At 42.2% G+C, this 16,547-nt stretch overlaps 1 protein-coding gene across 9 annotated transcripts in view; it reads right to left on the minus strand.

Annotated features, from left to right (window-relative positions):
- The window catches only part of PIP5K1A (phosphatidylinositol-4-phosphate 5-kinase type 1 alpha), a 43,102-nt gene that overhangs the window by 6,743 nt on the left and 19,812 nt on the right, over positions 1–16,547 (minus strand). For 8 of the 9 annotated variants that reach the window (XM_025983088.2, XM_025983086.2, XM_072766582.1 and 5 more), the window contains 10 exons: positions 11,861–11,892; positions 10,063–10,143; positions 7,895–8,025; positions 7,351–7,468; positions 7,016–7,168; positions 5,841–6,140; positions 2,056–2,261; positions 1,175–1,258; positions 312–360; positions 23–107 (listed from right to left, as the gene is read on the minus strand). In XM_025983088.2, the coding sequence (XP_025838873.1) occupies positions 23–107; positions 312–360; positions 1,175–1,258; positions 2,056–2,261; positions 5,841–6,140; positions 7,016–7,168; positions 7,351–7,468; positions 7,895–8,025; positions 10,063–10,125 (1,189 nt within the window). In that variant the 5' untranslated portion in view covers positions 10,126–10,143; positions 11,861–11,892. Of the gene's footprint in view, positions 1–22; positions 108–311; positions 361–1,174; positions 1,259–2,055; positions 2,262–5,840; positions 6,141–7,015; positions 7,169–7,350; positions 7,469–7,894; positions 8,026–8,838; positions 8,917–10,062; positions 10,144–11,860; positions 11,893–16,547 lie in introns of those variants that run through there. The other variant, XM_025983090.2, reaches the window with a different exon arrangement.

The raw sequence follows: 16,547 nt of genomic DNA on the forward strand, positions 1-16,547 counted from the left end.
TCATCTGGTAGTAACCACTTACAGGGTATCTTCTTGAACACTGTGTTGCACATGAAGCGCTGGAACCGTTCAGCATAGAAGCCTGGGCGGTGCACCGAGACAGTATCCTGCAGAGCAGAGAGAGGGCTGCATGGTTAAAGAGGGAGAGGCCCAGCAAGAGAATCACTGATTAGTCCAAGGGCCATTTTCTCCCAGGCTGAGACCCTAACCAAAGGGTAGAACCCACAAATGAAGAATGAAAGAAATTGAGGGAGCAAATCAGAACTGAAGGAGGCAGGAGGACAGCCTCTAGCAAACTTATTGATACTCACTCCATCATGTACCAGGGCTTTCCAAGAGTGCTCCAACTTCTTAACAAACCTGCCAAGAAAAATGTGTATCACCAGAGTCACATAGTTTTTAAATGAATGACACAGTTATCTCTTACAGAGCTAAAGAAGCTGGAAAAGAATTCCCTCTCTTACACTGGCTTTCCAAGGAACAGACACAATAATACTCATTCAGCACAGAGATCAAAGCTGTTTCTAGGGAAGTCAATTACCTCCCCTGTGGAAAAAGTGTAGTTAACATGTCCCTGGCAAGTCAGGGACAAGAACACTGACTGCAAAAAGGAGAAATGAAGGGACAGATGGGCACACCTGGAAGGGGGGATGACAATACTCTGAACCAGTAAACCGAGTATTGCCCAGTCCTCGTCAGTAGCTGAAATCTTACAGGGGTAAAACTGGGATCCAGCATTATCAGCTCCTCCCTCACTACCACTTCACTGCCTCAGTTCCATAGGTTAATACTTGGCACAGAACACAGTGGTCCTCTTGTTTTTCCTCCGAGGGAAAGAGGAACATGTTTCCAACTATATCCCAATGTGGAGTATGACTCACCTCACAGGTTTTTCACAAAGAGCCAGATAGATGGTGTATTCTACCCAGGTGCTTCTGAGAACTGACTCAGTTCTGCACAGAGGTGTATGTTATGTTTGGGAAGAATGCAGGGTAACGAAGCCAGGGAGACAGGCAAAATCAAGGAAATAAACCACCATTTGAAACCTAACTGAGGTAAGCAGCTAGACTGCAATTCACGGTTCCTGTTTCAGGGAGAATTTAGTGATAAACCCATCCAGAAAAGAAATGGGCAACCATTCTGCCCCCTCATTTGGGATCCATATGCTCCTCACCTGTAAGACTGGAGAATGTCAATGATCCCAATATAAAGCAGCAGCCTTTCCCCTTTACTATTACGGGCAGGGATGCCACCCATACTGTTCCGGAAGACAAGAAGAAAACAGTAAGAAAATCTCCGCCCTATTATATTGGGGGTTCTCTTAACCTTGAATCAGATCAGGACAGGCAACTGAGACCTCAATATAACTGTCCCAGCTTCCATGAACTGGGGAAGAGTGAAAATCTTCCTCTAACCCCAAGAGCGACTCTGCAGTATGTATTGCAACCTCTTTCTCTCCAAGTCTCACATGCCTGCCTCTCCAGCCCCAATTCCACCAAAGAGACTCTAAAGTTACCCCTACTCAGCAACACAGGACACACTCAAGTAACCTGAACTTCCTTCCTTTCATATTTTAATTCACGCCCACTAGGACACTCTTCTTGAGAGTCACAGTAAAGGATACCTTAAAAATGAAACCATCTACAAGACATTTATGATGCTCCAATAAATACATTTCCTTGATAGATCCATGATGGTAAGAAAGATGCCTTCCATAAAGTTGCCTATAGTAAATTACTTATGAGGAAGTTATAATATACAGACATATGTCTAAGACGCTGAGTATATTTTTTTTGGAAGGTGTTTTATTTTTTTATTTATTTATTTTTTTTGGTGTTTTAATTTTGAAAAGCTCTCCTTCCTGGGTGGACTACAAATCCCCAATTTAAGACCTCTTCCTTTCCTTTCACATTCTTAAGAAGGCTTGTTCTACAGTTTTGTAAGCCTTCATACTGTTAACTTCTCTGCTGAATTGGGGCTACTCTTATCCCAGAAGCTGTATCTTTTCCTCAGTGAGTCTACACTCCCCTTCCCACCGCCCATGAACCCACTTACTGGTCATCAGTCTCCATAGTGCCGCCTCGCCTTGCCTCGCCCTGGATGGATTCCATAGCTGTGGAATAGAGGGCCTTTTGGGGGGCTGGTTTGCGAGTGTCAGCTGAGCACTGTGCTTCATTGCCTAAGGGCTCTCGCTGTGCATGATCTATGTTATGAATTGACATCAAGAGGCTATAGTCCATTATCTTGAAGCTCTGCAACACCTGAAGGTAGGAAAAAAACAAGCCATGTTCTGAGCCTTGGGAAGTAGGAGGACTTTTTTTCAGGATCTCACAGCTTTCCTAATTAAACTTTTTTTTTTTTTTTAAGATTTGAGAGAGAGGTGTGTGTACAGGGAGGGGAAGGGACAGAGGGAGAGGGAAACTTTGGCAGACTCCCTGCTCAGCGTGGAGCCAATGCACAGATCATCCAAACAACCCTGACCTCATGACCTGATCCAAAACCAAGAGTCAGACACTCAACTGACTGCACCATCCAGGTGCCCCTAAAGATTTTATTTTCTTTTTTTTTTTAATTATTTATTTATGATAGTCATACAGAGAGAGAGTGGCAGAGACAAGGCAGAGACACAGGCAGAGGGAGAAGCAGGCTCCAGGCACCGGGAGCCCGACGTGGGATTCGATCCCGGGTCTCCAAGATCGCGCCCTGGGCCAAAGGCAGGCGCCAAACCGCTGCGCCACCCAGGGATCCCCAAGATTTTATTTTCAAGTAATCTCTACACCCAGAATGGTGGGCTCAAATTCACAACTCCAAGACCAAGAGTTGCATGCTCTACCAATTGAGACAGCCAGGTGCCCCAAGATTCAATTATTTTTGACAGGCAACCTCCAAAATTAACTACAGACTTATCCTATGTTCCTCCTACTCCCTGCTGAAGAATATATTAACGTCCTTGGTCACTCATTATTTCTATCCCTTCAGCTTTCTTCTATTTGAGTAAATATATATTAGGTCATTGCCTAGCCCACAACACCCTGTTTGTTCTTTCTTTGTATTGCTTAGTGAAAAGAACATCAGAGTCTCAAGGAAATGAGGAATACATATTTGTGCTATAAAGAATTCACAAGGAAAAAAAAAAAAAGAATTCACAAGGAAGGTCTGGTAAAAGAACATTTTGTGATGGAGTAGATCTGTTGCAGGACCTTATATGACCAAGCTTCGACTTAGTTCAGTATTTACTGAAGCCCTACCATCTGCAGGCATTGTGCCTGTCTATGGGGATACAAAGATACTCAAGAGAGTTTCTGTTCTAAACAGTATCATAGGGCAGCCCTGGTGGCTCAGCGGTTTAGCGCCGCCTTCAGCCTAGGGCCTGATCCTGGAGACCCAGGATCGAGTCCCATGTCGGGTTCCCCACATGGAGCCTGCTTCTCCTTCTGCCTGTGTCTCTGCCTCTCTCTCTCTCTGTGTGTCTCTCATGAATAAATAAATAAAATCTTTAAAAATAAATAAATAAACAAACAATATCATAATTTAAGAAAAGAAACAAATGTAAAAATAAATCCAATACAGTCTAATATGTGCAACAACAGAAGTGCTTACGTGATTGATAGGACAGAGCATCAGGAAGTGATACATAACTAAGTTTAGGAAGAATAAATTAGAAAATAAGTCCAAATAAATAAAAGAAAGAATAGTCCAAGGCCTAGAAGCATGAAACGGCACATAACCTTCAGGTAGGTATAATCTGGCACTGCTAAAAGAGAAAATGCAAAGGACAGGTGTGGTAGATTACAGAGAATGCTAGGGGCAAAACAATGACAGGCCCAATGCATCATATTAAGGAACCTGGATTATATCCTATAGTTCTCAACCCTCTTTCCATCCCAGAACAGGGTGCAAAAAAGTATACTCCCAATAGTTCCAATAGTTCCAGTAGCCCACTTTGGTGATGCAGCTTAACCAAAGGTGGTTTGCTAGGCTGGTGGAGAAAAGGAGGAAAAAAGCATAGGAATGATTCTTAAGCATAGTTTGAAAACTCTCTGCTCTGCATCCAGTCCTTTCAACCAAAGAAGCCAAACTAAAATAGGCCATTACCTTACAGGTAGATGCAGAGTAAGCAAAGGACAAGGATGGACGTTACGGAGTGAGTAGAGGAAGACAATCCTACAACAGCAGTTGAGAAAGAAACAATCAGAGATGTAAAAAAATCAATAGAGAAAGGTGTCACAAAAAACAAAAGAAGGTACATTAAGAAAGCAGAAATAGGGGATCCCTGGGTGGCGCAGCGGTTTAGCGCCTGCCTTTGGCCCAGGGCACGATCCTGGAGACCTGAGATCGAATCCCACATCGGGCTCCCGGTGCATGGAGCCTGCTTCTCCCTCTGCCTCTCTCTCTCTCTGTGTGACTATCATAAATAAATAAAAATAATAAAAAAAAAAAAAGCGCAGAAATAGGGATCCCTGGGTGGCGCAGTGGTTTAGCGCCTGCCTTTGGCCCAGGGCGCGATCCTGGAGACCCGGGATCGAATCCCACGTCGGGCTCCCAGTGCATGGAGCCTGCTTCTCCCTCTGCCTGTGTCTCTGCCTCTCTCTCTCTCTCTCTCTCTGTGTGTGACTATCATAAATAAATAAAAAAAATTAAAAAAAAAGAAAGAAAAGAAAAAAAAAAAAAAGAAAGCAAGCAGAAATAGTCAACTGTCAAGGTGCAGAAAATTCAAGAAAGGACGGAGAAGTATTTTCTATTTGGCATCCCAGGTAGTCACTAGGGAGAGTAGCTCAACTGAAGGGATGAGAGCAAAAGCCATGACAGTAGATTGAGGCAGGAATAGAAGATAAAAAGAAAAAATAGAAGCATCATTACATGGAGACATTGAAAAAAAGAATTGTCCTAACTTTAAGATAGAAGAAATATAAGTTTGTATGTAGAAAGAAAACAGTTGGTAGAGGCTGAAGCCAGGGGAAGGAAAGGAAGGAAGTTGTGAAACAAAACCCTAAAGAAACAGTCCTGCAAAAGGGATTGACCTGGAAAACAAGCCACCAAGTTGGGCAAAAAGGAGATTAAAGATGAGTAAGGGCAGGGGTGCCTGGGTGGCTTAGTCATCTGCCTTTGGCACGGGTCATGTGGGATCGAGCCCCACATCAGGCTCCTTGCTCAGTAGGGAGCCTGTTTCTTCCTCTCCCTCTGCCTGCCACTCCCCGTTTGTGTTCTCTGTCAAATAAATAAAATCTTTAAAAAAAAAAAAAAAAGGATGGTAAGCATAGACATGTTTATAAACTGGGGATGGGAGCAGAACAAAAGGATAGTACGGAATAGAAGAGTGAGGTAGTCTGGTAAGAAACAAGGCTGGGGGATAAGAGTTAGGAAATGGTTTGGAGAGAGTGCCAATCATGTGATATCTTGTGCTGAGAGGGAACAGGAAGTGTACTGGTGAACAATCCTGAGGCTGAATAGCAACAACCTGTAGAGATGCTGCTAGACACAGGTATGTGATTTCCTTCAGCAGCAATCAGCTTCCAAGATATAAATCTGGATTTGGCAGGCAGGACAAAGATCTGAGGAATGATAGTGCTGGTATGAAAATAAGGAGACTGTAGAATTATGAAGCCGAGCAGAGGTACAGAAGAAAATAAAGCCAGGTTGAGGAGGATCAACAGAAATAATGTAAAAATGTAAAGGCTCAGCTATGACCTACTGTGAAAGTTATTTTAAATGAAGTCTGGGACATATGGAGATAAGGAGCTGAGTCCTATCTCCCACAAATTTGATGCCTAAGAACAATAAACTGTTTTAGTGGCTGAGATTTTTGGTATCTGAGAGGAAAGGAAATACGACAAACTCACCAAACAGTCACGCTGTAGGGTCTTACACAGAGCATTGTACATGTCAGCATCCAAAAAAAGACCATCTGGAATGTCTTGTAAGAAGTCTAGGTCCTTAAAGGTAGGGAGAGGCTTCTCTCGCTCTTTTTGGGAAGCCCGTCGTTTGTAGGTTGAGCCCTTGAGGTCATATTTGATGTGCATCTTGACTGACCGTGGTAAGAGATTGTTCATCACCACAATTCGAATGTTCTTACCACCTGCCTGCACGCAATACAGTCCATAGAACTTAGGTAGCAAAGTGCGAGGATTCTGGTTGAGGTTCTGGGGCATAAAAAAAGAAGTTGGAAAGGAAGTCAGCTGATTTTCAGTGAAAATCAAGGGTCTGCTACATGGGATTCAGGTACAATCTATCTGCCCATAAGCCCACATCTTATTTGCTTACAATTTCCCAATATATCTATCTCAGTGAATGGATCATCACCAAGCTGAGCCACAGACCCTCCAATACAGTACCATTCAGGATTCTCAATATATGATAGGTATATTCTTTCAGAGAGATTTAAGCAAAGATCATGTTGAAAAAGTCTTAACTCTAAGCCCTTGGTATAGTAAATTCTTGCAGGTGTGATGCAAAGCAAAACTAACTTCTCCAGAAGTTCTGAGTGCAGTCAGAGTAACATGGAGTAGAGTACTATCAGGAGAAGTAACCAACCTCATTCCCTAGTGTAGGAGGTGGACTAAGAACAGAAAACAAAATTATCACTTAATTTTCAACTTCGGGTAGGATGGTCTAAGTTAAATAACACTTAAAATAGGACAGATAGGGGTGCCAGGGTGGCTCAGTCGGTTAAATGTCTGCCTTTGGCTCAGGTCATGATCCCAGGGTCCTAGGATTGAGTCCCACAGTGGGCTCCTTGCTCAGTGGGGAGGAGTCTGCTTCTCCCTCTCCCTCTGCCATTCCCCCCACTCGTGCTCTCACAAATAAATAAAATCTTTTATAAATAAATAAACAAAACAAACAAAATCCCTTTTAGCCCCAGAAAGGCAACAGAGATGGGACAAAAAGCCCCAAAATGAACTAACTATGTCTCTAAGACAGAAGTGCTGACACTGTGTTGCTCTGCTGAAGATAGCCCCCCAGCCTCATGCAGGAGTGGAGTAGGCAGCACAGGTAGCCAGTGCTCGTCTTCCCTCACCATGTAGTATCCTGGAAGCAGCTTCTGCAGAAACTCTGCCTCTTTATGCTGGACCGTTTTGATGATGAATTCATCGTCACTGGACACGTAGAAGAGGGAACCACTAGCCCCAGAGCTGCAGAGTTCAATCAGTGGTTCATTGCAAAGGGAGTACTAGAGTCCAAAAAGTAGACAAGAAGTTCAGAAATACCAGGGCCTATCCAATCAGAAATTAAATACACAGATGCAATTCTGTTCTAAAGGAAAACTAGAGCAAGACTGTGGAGAGAGGGTCTTCCTTTGGGAGGATCCCTCTGATACTGGAGTCAACAGGGTCCTGAGAACTGGAAGCTTACCAAGTAATCATCAGGCCGGATACCAAATAACTCCCGAAAGTAACGGAAGGCAACAGGTGCATAGGTCTTGAACCGAAAGTCATTGTAGTGATGAGCAGGGGTCAAGTTACTCCCTTCACTGTGGGGTTAAATAGAAAAAGTGGTAATTTACCACTCCCTGTCCACCCTGGGCAGCCACTCAGAGTAAACCAGAGGCAGGTCAATATATCCCCCTCCTGAGAGAATGAGAGGGAGCAAATGAGTCAGTTACTTAGTGGGACATAGCCACAACACAGGGATTAAGACATGGCATAGGGAATCACATTGCCTCCTACTTAGTGCACTGAATTGCTTTTTAGGGCTCAGACCAGAGGCTCATGGAAACATTCAAAGGAGAGTATCTACTCTCTGAATTCTCTATTCCCACATCACCCCGACTAAGATCAAGTTGAGGACTGGACATTGGGCACATGCCTAAATTAGACCTGAACCCCTAAAACTGCCCTGAGGTTGATATGAAAAAGCCACACTTCCAGGACATTCTGTTGAACATCAACCTCTGTACCTGGGGAAGAAGATACTCTCCACCACATAGAAGTCTTGCATGAGGACATCACGTTCTGGTTTGGTACTCAGGCTTCCCACAGTGTGAGTAATGCCTAACTGGATGGCACCTTTCAAGGCAGATGAGGTTGTCTGATAAATAGAAATGAGAGGAAATGTTCTAATATTAAATCTGATCAGAACAATAACAGTGTACACATGCATGGCAGGAGGGGGAAGTACAGAATTAGAGGACGCTTGCTTGTTTTTTGCTGCTGTTCTTGTTTTAACAAAGGATTTATAACCTTGGAAAATAATGAGTGTGAAAACACACAATAATTAAAAAAAAAAAAAAAAAAAAGAACAATAAAAACTCAGGAAGGAAGAGCCACAAGCACTCAAAAGCAAATGCCCAGGGTGTTCCATGGGTGGCTCAGTGGTTCAGTGTCTGCCTTTGGCCCAGGGTGTGATCCTGGAGTCCCGGGATCGAGTCCCACTTCGGGCTCCCTGCATGGAGCCTGCTTCTCCCTCTGCCTGTGTCTCTGCCTCTCTCTCTCTCTCTCTCTCTTGCTGTGTCTCTCATGAATAAATAAACAAAATCTAAAAAAAAAAAAAAAAAGGCAAATGCCCTTCTAAGTACTCCAGACTAAGCCGTGGCAGTCCAGTTCCTCTTTCCTCTTGCTTTACATGGTAGTTAAGCCTGGTAAAGACTAGAAGGGTATAAAGATACACAGTAGCAAAGGCAGGACTGTCTGAGTCAGCCTCAGCTAGGCAAGGTGTTCCTGCCTAACCCTATCTATATTTGGAAGTCCCTATCCATATCAACATTTGGAAGATATGTTATACTGAGAGAACAATCTTAAATCTCACTCCAGATTCTGGCCCCCAGATTATCTGGGGCTCTACAAACATTTTATTCATGTAATAGAGAATGTAACTAAAATTAACTGGTATTCTGATAACTACCTGGCTACAGAAGTTTCAGTTCTTTAAAGCAGGTCCTGACTGGTGTCCCAAGGACGACAAGAGTGGCAAAAAGAGTTCCTAATTGAAGAAGAAAGCCTGAAAGACTCAAATTATTTCTCAGAGAAATATTTAGATTTAAAATTATCATACTGTGGTCAAAACACAAATTCAAGAGCCTCACTCTTACAATGCCATGGGAAATACCACACCATCTAGATCTGTACTGTCTACAACAGTAGCCACTGGCCACATGTGGCTATTTAAGTTAATTAAAATAAAAATAAATAGAAAATTTGCCTTCTCAGTCTTACCAGTCACATTCAAGTATGATTAGTGGCCACTATTGGATAACACATATTATAGCACATTTCAATCAGTGTAGAAAGTTTCTACTGGACAGTTTTGTTCTAAATGATTTCCCTCATCTCTAACTCTCACCAAGTATTAAATTACTTGTATTTCTACTCAGTCCTCATTAAGTACTAAAAAGATGACTAAAGGGGTGCCTGGCTGGGTCAGTCAGTAGAGGATATGACTCTTAATCGTAGGGTCACAAGTTTGAGCCCCATGTTGAGTACAGAGATTATTTTATTTTTTCATTTTAAGTAGGCCCCATGCCCAATGTGGGGCTCAAATTCACGACCTTGAGATCAAGAGTCACACGCTCTACCGACTGAGGCAGCTAGGCTGCCCCAGTAGATATTACAAAAAAAAAAAAAAAAAGTATCTATATCTATCTAGATTTTTAAGTGTGCACCTCTCTAATTAGCCTAGAAATTCATTCTCTGTCTCAATCTTCAAGCACATAAGCAGAGCTCAATAAACATCTGTTGAATTAACAAGAGCCTTAAGCCCATTCCCAGAGAGGATCAGGCCCCTGACAGATACAAGTCCACCTCTATTACTTAGGACAAGGCCATAAATGCAGAAGACACAAACATGAAAAATTTATGTGTGCCAGAAATAGGACTTCAAGAAATCTTCATACCCCGTATCAAACAAGATATAAATACTCAATGGAAAGGTGAACACTGCCCCTTGGGAAGCCTGAGCACCTCCCAAAGTGGTCCAGAACTGAAATTCACTTTAAAGTCCAAATTGTTTGAATGCTCTTGTATAAAGGCTTAGAATATCAAGAAATGAGACAGAATGTGGAGAATAATACCAACGGAGACAGACTTATCCCTTCGTGGAGTCAGATGAAAGGGTTCCATCCAGACACACCTTTTTATATGTTGTCTCTCCTGAGGAATCAACACCTCGGTGGCCTATTTTCTTGATGGGCATGCCAGAGGCATAAGGCACCTAAGAAAAGAAGAATCAGTATTAGCACATGATCCTCATGTAATACACCCAACCATACAGCTACTGTGATTGTACATTAAAACAAGGTGAAACACTCAACCTACTCGTTCTAGGTTAAGAACATTTTATAAAATCTTCAGAAGACCCTCACAGCTATAGTGTTGCTTCCCAATGAATTAACTGGCTAAAAGAACACAGAAAGTTCCAAGGGATACATATTTCATCTTTAAGCCTTAAAAAGAGGACATAAAAAAATAAGTCTCAAGGAAAAGCAGAAACAGAACTATGAAACAGCTGTTCCAGGAAAAAGAACAAGCCTCAGTTTACAAAAGCAAGACAGGTTAAAGTGGTTCCACAGACCTCTTCTTTTTTCACCAGCTTTCTTTCAGAAATTTCTACCCCTCTAACCTTCAACCTGACGTGAACATTACTTGCTCAAAGTGAATTCACCAGTAAAAATGATCTAGCTGCTTGCAAATACAAGTACTGTAAGCCCAGAAATTAAAAAGCTGAGGCAGGGACACCTGAGTGGCTCAGCGGTTGAGCATCTGCCTTCGGCTCAGGGCGGGATCCCAGGGTCCGGGATCAAGTCCTGCATCAGGCTCCTTGCAGAGAGCCTACTTCTCCCTTTGCCTAGGTAGGTCTCTCTCTCTCTCTTTCTCTCTCTCTGTCTCTCATTAATAAATAAATTAAATATTTTAAAAATAAAAAATAAAATGCTGAGGCAATGACTCCTCTGAGACAGAAGCCCTCGGTGCCTTGAAGAGATTCCCATGAACATGATACAGCTTTGTTTTCCACCCACAGGACAGTTCCTGAAATAAGGAAGGAGTAATACCAGTAGAGCAGAGCTTAGAAGGCTATTTCTCGCATCAAGATGGAGTACAAAAGACACAAAGGTATTCTTCATGATGTCAGGTCTCGTTAAGTTAATTAGCCAGAGGCAAAAAAGCCAGTGTAAATAGGGTGTCCTGTCTTAGGGCCTGATATTCAAGTTCTACTCTTCTTGCCTTAGCAAGACACTTGCCTTAGTGTCAGAAAACCCACAGTATTTAATCCCAAAGATCTTGGAAAAGGTTCTAAGAGAAAAACCTAAAATCCCAGGGGAGGGGGCTGCATTCTGAAGCCCTGTCACAAAACCCAGGAGAGAGGCAAGAAATAAGAGGAGGTCTGGGAAATACTGCATAGGAAGAAAGGTAAGTAAATGGAAGACATTCCGGACAGAAAAGAAAAATTCAGGAAATTAACAGCATCTGTATAGTTAAAAGAAGTTCTTCAAATTCACTGAAGCTATGCAACCAGGAGGTAGTAACAGCAAAACCAGAGTGGGCTTTAATCCTAGCCTTATTAATTCTGTGACCTTGAGCAAGTTACAGAACCTCTAATTCTCAATCTTCTAATCTGTAAAACATGGATAGCAATGGTACTTAGCTCACAGGAACATTTACAGAATTAAATAAGAATAAAGGGCACTTAGGTATTTAATCTTCAGTACACTGCATTTGATACATTTTTTTAAAAAAAGATCAACATGGGCTATTATTAATATCTATGATAAACTATAACAAAAGTACTTGTATAATTTCTAGTTTACCAGATATAAGAATCCCATCTAGCCTCCAAGATCCAAGTAAGAGGAAAACAAAGATGTCATAAACAGGTATCCTTCTATTACAGAATTAAAGTTTTAGAAACATGGCATCATCATCAAACTCACCTCAGACCCCACGGATCTCTTGATTCCTGATGCTGTTAAAATAAACAAAACATGATCAGAAGTGTGCATATGTACACTAGCACCCACAATTTCTATCAAGCACACTGAAACAATTGGAGTTTGAGTCCAACTAAATCTGACAGTGAGCTCCTCCTGCCTCTTGCTCTGTGATAACTAAATCCTTCTGGATAGGGATTTTAAATATCCTTTCCTCTTCTTCCTCCATACTCACAGTACCCTTATGCATATTCCATTCTTGTTCTAGTCCCTATTCTTACTGAAGTTTCCACATTTTTTTTCTGGGAAATCTATCTGTTCTAAATACATTTAACCATCAGAGTCAAGAGGGTCTCATTTGATACCATGGCTGAAAGAGAAAGGGCATAGGTAATACCTAAGACTCGTTGGAGAGTCTAGGGCTTAATAAGTTTTCCTGTACAGCCTAAAAGGGTAAGAACTTTTAGAGCATATCTATGGTGCTTTACTCTTCTATTAATTATTTCAGAAGAAAGGTATAGAGTTGATCTATGGAGACAAGACAGCTAAGGATGAGAAAATGCAATGTTGAAATAATGAAGATTCTGCATCCCTACCTCATCTTGGTTTCTGTTGTAAACTCAACAGGAATTTGTTGGTGTTTACTTATTTACTAAAGTGAGTTTTACTTACCAAATATATTTAATCAGTGGAAATGTGTAAGATAAGTGTGTGGTTCAATCTCATAAGCATTACGACTTTTATCCATTTAAACTTAGGAAAGATTTTAAGAATATGTTTACAAAATGACTAAAGAATCTATCAGTAGAAAATCTACTCTGAAAGGTTAAATTAATTCTCAAGGGTTTGCCATCCCCATAACCTTCATCCATGATCACACTGGAGACATATGACCACTCAGAGAGACAGACCATCTATCCCCCTTCATACTGGAAAATACTGACCTTTATCTTCAAAGACTACTGATACATACATCCCTTCAATCTAATTTTAACAAATTCAAAGGGGATAAAGATTAGCCATATTAAAGAAAATTTTAAAAAGGGAGTCCAGGATGGATCTTCAACAATATGTTAATATCCAAGTAGAAAGATCCCAGTTCCAGTGTACGTCTAAGGATTGGTGGTGAGGCAGCAACAGCAACACATGGGATTAAGGGTAATAAGGTGAAGCTCTAACTATGATTAAGACAAAGAGACTTTCAGAATATAACTGGGCTCAGAGGGAAAGTTGTGATAATAGCCCTTAGTTGTACAGCAGCCACAGATCAAATATTTGTTACCAATAAGCAGAGCAGCAAAGTTTCCTTGCCCATAGTGAGTCAAGGTGGCAAAAAATGGGGAACAGATGGTTTTCATTCCTCTTCCCAAGACAGGAGGCAATGGAAATGTCACCTAGCGGTTAGAAGGATATACTTACTGCACAAAATGACCCAGAAAATTGGAAAACCAGAAAAGCCCAATAATCTACACCCTTTATAGATGCTTCATCTTCAATCAGATCACCTTCAGCTGGGTAAAAAACTACATAAATTAGTACTGGAACCCCAAGCCAAGAAGCCAGGACAACCCAGATTTATTATTAAAACAGCTATTGACTTCCTGTAAAATTTAAGGTATCCATCAACAACAAAAAAGCCTAACCTTTTATATCTTACAATCTTTTAGTCAAGAGTCAACATGCTGAGCTATTTAAATATCAGAAGACCTGGGGCACCTGGGTAGTTCAGTCGGTTAAGTGCCTGCCTTCAGTTAAGTGCCTGCCTTCGACTCCGACTCCGGGACCTAGGATCCCAGGGTCCTAGGTTCGAGCCCTGTGAAGGACTCCCCACTTAACGGGGAGCCTGCTTCTCCCTCTCTTCCCCATTTGTGCTCTGTCCCTTGCTATCTTTGTTGCTATCTCTCTCTCTCTCTCAAATACATAAATAAAAATCAGAAGACCTGGGTTCAAAACTCTGTTAGACCAGGCATATTGTTCTCTATGCTTAAATAAAAATGAAGCTACAGTAAAAGGCTTATGTAGGGGCACCTAGATGGCTCAGTCAGTTGAGCATCTGACTCATAATCTTAGCTCAGGTCTTGAGGGTTGTCAGTTCAAGCCCCACATGGGCTCATATAAGGAACCGACATCATTAAAAAAAAAAAAAAAAAAAACCACTTATGTAAAGATTAGATAAGGTACATCAAATGGACCATAACATGCTATACAAATATGTTCTTTCCATGTGATTTCTAAAGTAAGAGCAGGAACACCTGGATGGCTCAGTGGCTGAACGTCTTCCTTCAGCTCAGGGCATGATGCCGGGGTCCGGGGATTGAGTATTGAATCAGGGTCCCTGTAGGGAGCCTGCTTCTCCCTCTCCCTGTGTCTCTGACTCTCTGTGTATCTCTCATGAATAAATAAATAAAATCTTAAAAAAAAAAAGAGCAAAGTTGGGCTCACAGCAAGGTTTTAATATTCAATTATCCAGACCTTCATGGAATTTTAGTTACCACCTCAAATTACTTGGCTCTTCCCAAACCCCTCAGCTGCTGCCCCATCCCCCTACACCCTCCTGCAAGTGGACACATGCAAGTACAGAATCAGTGATTCTCAGTGAGAAAATCAGTATGCTTTTTTTTTTTTTAAGATTTTATTTATTTATTCATGACAGACACAGAGAGAGGCAGAGACATAGGCAGAGGGAGAAGCAGGCTCCTCGCAGAGAGCCCAGTGTGGGGCTCCATCCTGGGACTCCGGGATCACGCCCTGAGTCAAAGGCAGCCGCTCAACCGCTGGGCCGCTGAGCCACCCAGGCGTCCAAGTATGCTTTCAGTTGAATAGACAAATACTGATTCTGGACTCTTTGGTCAGTGTCTGGCCTATCCCTTCCTTTTTTACCCCAGAGGAAAAGGTTTGGAAGGGATCTGGCAGAACCAAGAAAAGCCAACATCCAGTCCTAGTCTAACAACAGTGTTACCTAGAAAATAACCTCCTCTGTATGTAAGTAGTCACTAGACAAAGTTAAACAATGGTGGGGAAAAAGGTAATGATTTCAAGGCATAAAGTAAAGCACAGAGCTTTCTTACTCTATGAAAAGTTCTACTTTACTAACCTTTCCTAGTTTTATCCAACAAACATGTAGCTCTAGTGCTGCTACACTCTTACAATGTACCCAGAACTAGGGTAGGAGGACTTCACTTGGTGGAATTTTGGTGCCAACTGCTTAGCTATCAGGAAATGCAAAACTGGGCTTAATCCCAAGGACACTATGGCTGAAGCAGTTAAAATGATAATGGGATTTAAATAATAATAAGGGGCACTTGGGTGGCTCAGTCTGTTAAGCCTCAGACTCTAGAGGTCAGCTCTGATCATGATCTCAAGCCCTGCATGGGGCTCCCCGCTAAGCATTCTAGAGTCTGTCTGGGATTCTCCCTCCCTCTCCCCACCTCTGCTCATGTGGACTAATGCTCCATCTCTAAATAAATAGAATCTTTAAAAATACATAATGACAATGATAATCAGACCAAGCAACACAGGAGGAAAACAAAGACCTGTCTCATTCCTCTCTTCCTTGCCTGAAGTGTTGCCCCTGGGGCACAAATCAGACCTCTAACCTACCAAAGAAGAAGGGAAGGGAAGAGAAAAATACCTAGAGTTTACCAATGTTGCTGTAACACTCAGGTTGGTCCAGAAACCCAATGAAGAAAAGAGTGACATTTTAAGGAACCAGATACTATCCACTAAGGTTTGACCACTTGGTCCAACCCTGCCAATGAGAAACTGTTACTGGAGGAATCCCAGAGACTGCAGAGTCAACAGCATTGTACCTGTTCACCTTATTATCAAGATTTCTCCTTGTATAAGTACAGAAGGAGTAGAAGGAGGAGCAGAGGGCAGAAAAGAAGTGGGGAGAAAAAAAGAGAGAAAAGTGGACAACTCAACATGGCAACACTGTGCGTGGTAATACCAGCCAGCCAATGTTTAAGGGAAATGAGATTCATCGCTATTGAATAAGATCAGAATACTGTGGGGGCACCTGGGTGGCTTGGTGCCTTGGGCTCAGGTCATGATCCCCAGCTCTCTGCTCAGTGGGGAGGTTTCTACTCCGTCTGTCCCTCCCCGACCCAGCTCCTTCCCTGTGCCTCAAATAATCATAAAAAAAAAAAAAGACCAGAATATCGTTTACCAGAAAGTTTATTTTCTAGCATCTTTGTGAAAAATATTGTCTGATAAGGATAGATTATCTTATAATCCATATCCATGATCCATATATATCATTCTCTTTCTGGGTGGGGAACTGGAATATAGGGCAGAGTTCTAATGTTACAACTTACTAAGGGAAAAACTTCTCCTAAGGTATCGGGAACCTGCCTCTCCCATTTAAGCCAAAACTCCGAAGATTATATTAAAATGTCTACATGATCAGTCCACACCATGAAATGTAGCATGTGCTACAAAAGAGGAGAGCATATTACCCAAGGCAGAAGTGGGTGTGGAGGGGGATCCCTGGGTGACTCTGCGGTTTAGCGTCTGCCTTCAGCGCAGGGCATAATCCTGGAGTCCCGGGATCGAGTCCCATGTCAGGCTCCCTGCATGGAGCCTGCTTCTCCCTCTGTGTCTCTGCCTCTCTCTGTCTCTCATGAATAAATGGAAGGAAAAAAAAAAAAAAGTGGGTGTGGAGGCTGACAGTTTGGCTTCTCATTAATGG

The sequence above is a fragment of the Vulpes vulpes genome, chromosome 8, assembly GCF_048418805.1.
Source record: "Vulpes vulpes isolate BD-2025 chromosome 8, VulVul3, whole genome shotgun sequence".
Lineage (NCBI taxonomy): Eukaryota > Metazoa > Chordata > Mammalia > Carnivora > Canidae > Vulpes > Vulpes vulpes.